This window comes from Eucalyptus grandis, chromosome 8 (assembly GCF_016545825.1).
Source record: "Eucalyptus grandis isolate ANBG69807.140 chromosome 8, ASM1654582v1, whole genome shotgun sequence".
NCBI classification, from domain to species: domain Eukaryota; kingdom Viridiplantae; phylum Streptophyta; class Magnoliopsida; order Myrtales; family Myrtaceae; genus Eucalyptus; species Eucalyptus grandis.
This window is the reverse complement of record NC_052619.1, coordinates 28,518,699-28,522,301: the sequence shown is the minus strand read 5'-3', so window position 1 is coordinate 28,522,301 and position 3,603 is coordinate 28,518,699. Positions and strand designations below refer to the sequence as shown.

General features: G+C 37.8%; 1 protein-coding gene across 1 annotated transcript; it reads left to right on the top strand.

Moving 5' to 3' along the window:
• The first annotated feature begins 2,040 nt into the window (after window positions 1-2,040).
• LOC120287117 (uncharacterized protein PHLOEM PROTEIN 2-LIKE A4-like) lies at window positions 2,041-3,332 on the top strand. Its single transcript, XM_039299811.1, has 3 exons — window positions 2,041-2,226; window positions 2,323-2,441; window positions 2,957-3,332. The coding sequence occupies exons 1-3, from the start codon at window positions 2,041-2,043 to the stop codon at window positions 3,330-3,332; spliced, it is 681 nt and encodes a 226-aa protein (XP_039155745.1).
• Window positions 3,333-3,603: the final 271 nt, after the last annotated feature.

Here is a 3,603-nt window from a genome sequence, read left to right as displayed (position 1 = left end):
TAGAGAGAAACGTGTGTGCGTGTTCTTGTGTTTTGGTATGCAAGAAAGAAAAATGGATTCTCTCATTTTGGCCCGTGGCTAAAACATCAAGGATACGGGGATTGTTTCCACGAGATTGCTAGCACGATCATAGTGGTGATTATCCAAAAGTTCTCTCTTCCATTCGACATTCATTGTTGGTGTGTCTAAACTAAAGGTCCGGTGTCTGTGGGGCTCGAATTGAAGAACATCCGAACCACTCGTTTAAAGCGCGCTTCGAGAGGTAATTTGTTTAACTCTCTTTTATATTCAGATTTTTTATTAAAACGCACGAACAACGCCTTCGGAGAATCATGTATAAAATATATCATCTTTGTTTTTGCTGTATTTTTGTTAATTTTACCTATACATGATTCATGAAACCCAAATAGGTTGCCTTTCCTATCGCTTACTGCACGGTCCTGCACATGATAGAGAAGAGCAGGGTGAGATTTTCCTTTCAAAGAATGTGTATGCAGCACATGTAAGCTTCACGTATGGTAATCATAGTCACGAAAGAAAAGGCACATTTATTATTGCAACTGGAGTGTGTAAATTGATGAGTAGGCCCATCCAAAAGAGAGAATCCAAACCTCTCCTAATTAGTCCAAGTGAAAAGCGACTCCATTGAGGAGATAGTGGACAAAGAACTAATTATTTCTCTCTCTCTCTCTCGATATATATATATATATGCTAGTCCATAACGACACCGTTCATTTCACATTATGATCTTTACTAAATTATCAATGTCAAAATAACGATCTTTATTAGTCTTGTTGTTCCCTACGCCATGCACAAGAAATTGTTGGCCATTGCTTACAAAGCAAGACAATAAAAAAAACAACAGCAAAAAACATATTACAATCACTTTCGCAACATCACAAATGTAATTTTTTATTCTTTATTTCTGAATCCTCAGCAACTATTTTAAACTTGAGTTTGTTTTGTCCATAAATTTTCAAGATAAATGGTGATTTCAACAATAGAAAACATAAATGGTTCAATCTGTAAAGGAACTTTCTCTATATAGGCTTTCCTTTTAATAGACGTACGTCGATTGTTTCCCATGGATGTAATTTGATTCTTTAGTTATGCATTTGGTGTTTCCCACGAATGTAAATCAATAAAAATATAGTGATGGTAATTAAGCAAAGGATCAGTAATGCCATTCATTTTCATCAGGCAAAAGGGTTAGAGGACCATTCCAATATATAAACTACGTGGATTTCAAAGAAGAACCTATTTTTTTTATTGCATATATTATTACAAAGAACATAAAATATAAATAAAGCCTAGGATTACTAGAAAATAGCAAGAGATGGGAACAGATTTCCTACGTCCTACTTCAAGCGATTCACTTCCTAATTCCAAAAATTCAGAAATAAAATAAATGGAAACAAAATAATTTCATATCCCGAAATTATCCTTGAGATCTCCGGGATTTTTTTTTTTTTTTGACAAAATAGACTAAGAAGCTGGGAGCTATCGTAAAATAAAACAGGAGAAAAATCCTCCCTAAGAAAAGGTATGAGACAACTGCTCCGAGGGAGGGCTTTCAATTGGACTTATTGGTTCAGTTTGGCCTTTCGATTTATTAGATCATGTTTTTCCTTGATTAATTAAACTAAACAAGCTCAAAGCCGAAACAAGCCCGATTTTACAGTTCAAGCTATTTTTTTTGGTTCACATTTGCTTATGAATAATCAGAATTGAAACGCATGCAAGGATAAAGAAAAGCCCTGAATTGAGAAAATGCGCAAGGGTTATGCGGCTTATATTGATCCTGATTTCGTGGCTTAATATGTTGAACTTCTGAAACCGGCAGCAGGATTTTACCTAACTCAATTCCGGGTGCATTCGCAGATTAATATTAAAAAAAAGAATACCTTTTGATTATTAGTTAAGACCGGAAAGCCAACTACAGTCACCCCTTCTCTTCCCATCCTTCCTCCCAAAATTTTGAGTGTCGAGACTTCCTTTTCAATTGGAACAGCCTGCTGCGAGACACTCAATGGTGAAAAAATGGAAGAGAAAACTAAGGAAGGCTCAGCACCAGTAAGACTAGCTGAAGCGAGAAGGCCTCCTCTCCTCGCCGTAACGCTTGTTCGAAGAGTGACGAACGCGGATTCCTCGATCGGCGTCGAAGAGTTGTGCAATCGGGTCTACGGTGGAGTGATCATAAAGGATAAAAAACAGGATTACAAACAGGTATTCCACTTTGTAATTATTTAATTTAGACACGAGAAATGTGTAGCAAACTTGAATCGATGATATGAATGTCCCATTCACTTTTTGAAATTGTAGAAGTTCTGGGTCGACGAAGATCTCCAAAAGAATTGCTTCTTGTTGCTTGCTAAAAAGTTATCCATCTGTTGGATCGAAAATAAGCAATACTGGGGTTGGATCAACGAGGCGGAAGAATGGTAACTATATTCACTCTTCAATGTGGACACAATAGGCTATTACATGGAAGAAAACGCGGGTACTTGTTAGTTTTAATGGTTACTTCTTGAAACGTGTGTTTGTCCGGTAGAATTAGCAATACAAGAAAGCAATGATGATTATGTCTTCGTAATTTCGTTTAAAAGGGTACTCATCGCTGCTTGATTTACTTGGAGTTAATTGGTTTGTTTTGAAGTCTTCGATTGATATGGATGATTTGATTGCAAAAAGCAGCCGATATGATATGGATGATCAATCAACTATACTCTAGTTGAATGTGAAAAACAGAATCAACCTTTGTCCTTTGAAGTCTCAGATCGACTTGATTTACGTAGATAGAACTTGCAGAAAACATTACTTCTAGTGAACATGCTAATAGACCAAATTGGATCCGAATAACGAAATTCTACCTGCGCTCCATGAAGAGAGAAGAAAAATTATCTACAGTTTTCATGTCATCATTAACTAGCATATTGTTCCAAATTTGGACTTTCAGTTACAACGGCGAAGAAGACATACCCGTGGCGAAGCTGTTGAGTGTATGCTGGCTACAAATTTCCGGCACGTTTAGGACAGTCAAGCTCTCTCCAAAGACCACATATGAGGTTGCCTTCGTGGTGAAAAGGAGTGTAGATAGCAGTGGGTGGAACGTTCCGGTGAACTTAAACCTCACTCTACCGGATAAAACCACGCAGGGACGCATTGAGAATTTGTTGGTGAAGCCGAAGGGTGAATGGATAGACATCCCTGTTGGTACATTCATGACTTCTCCGGAGAATGTTGGCGAGATAAGATTTTCCTTCTCCGAAACGGATGACCATTGGAAGTCCGGACTCCTTGTCAAAGGTGTTGTCCTTCGACCACAGGATTAAGCATCGAATCCGTCAAAAAGCTTGGATATGCAACATTCCTTGGAAAAGAGAAAAAAACGAAAGGTGTGTTGTCTAGTGAACTCTTTAGTACTCAACGAGTTTCTGTTGTTTCATCAAGATGAAGTGCTTGGTGGAAGCGATTTCTCTGATAAATGAATGTTCTGGTTTGTCTTATCTAACTGTAGCTATGCTTGACTGAGGAGTGTGAGTTACGTAGAAATATTTGTCTACCGCCACAACATGCTGTCGTTCGCACAGATTGTCATCAAAC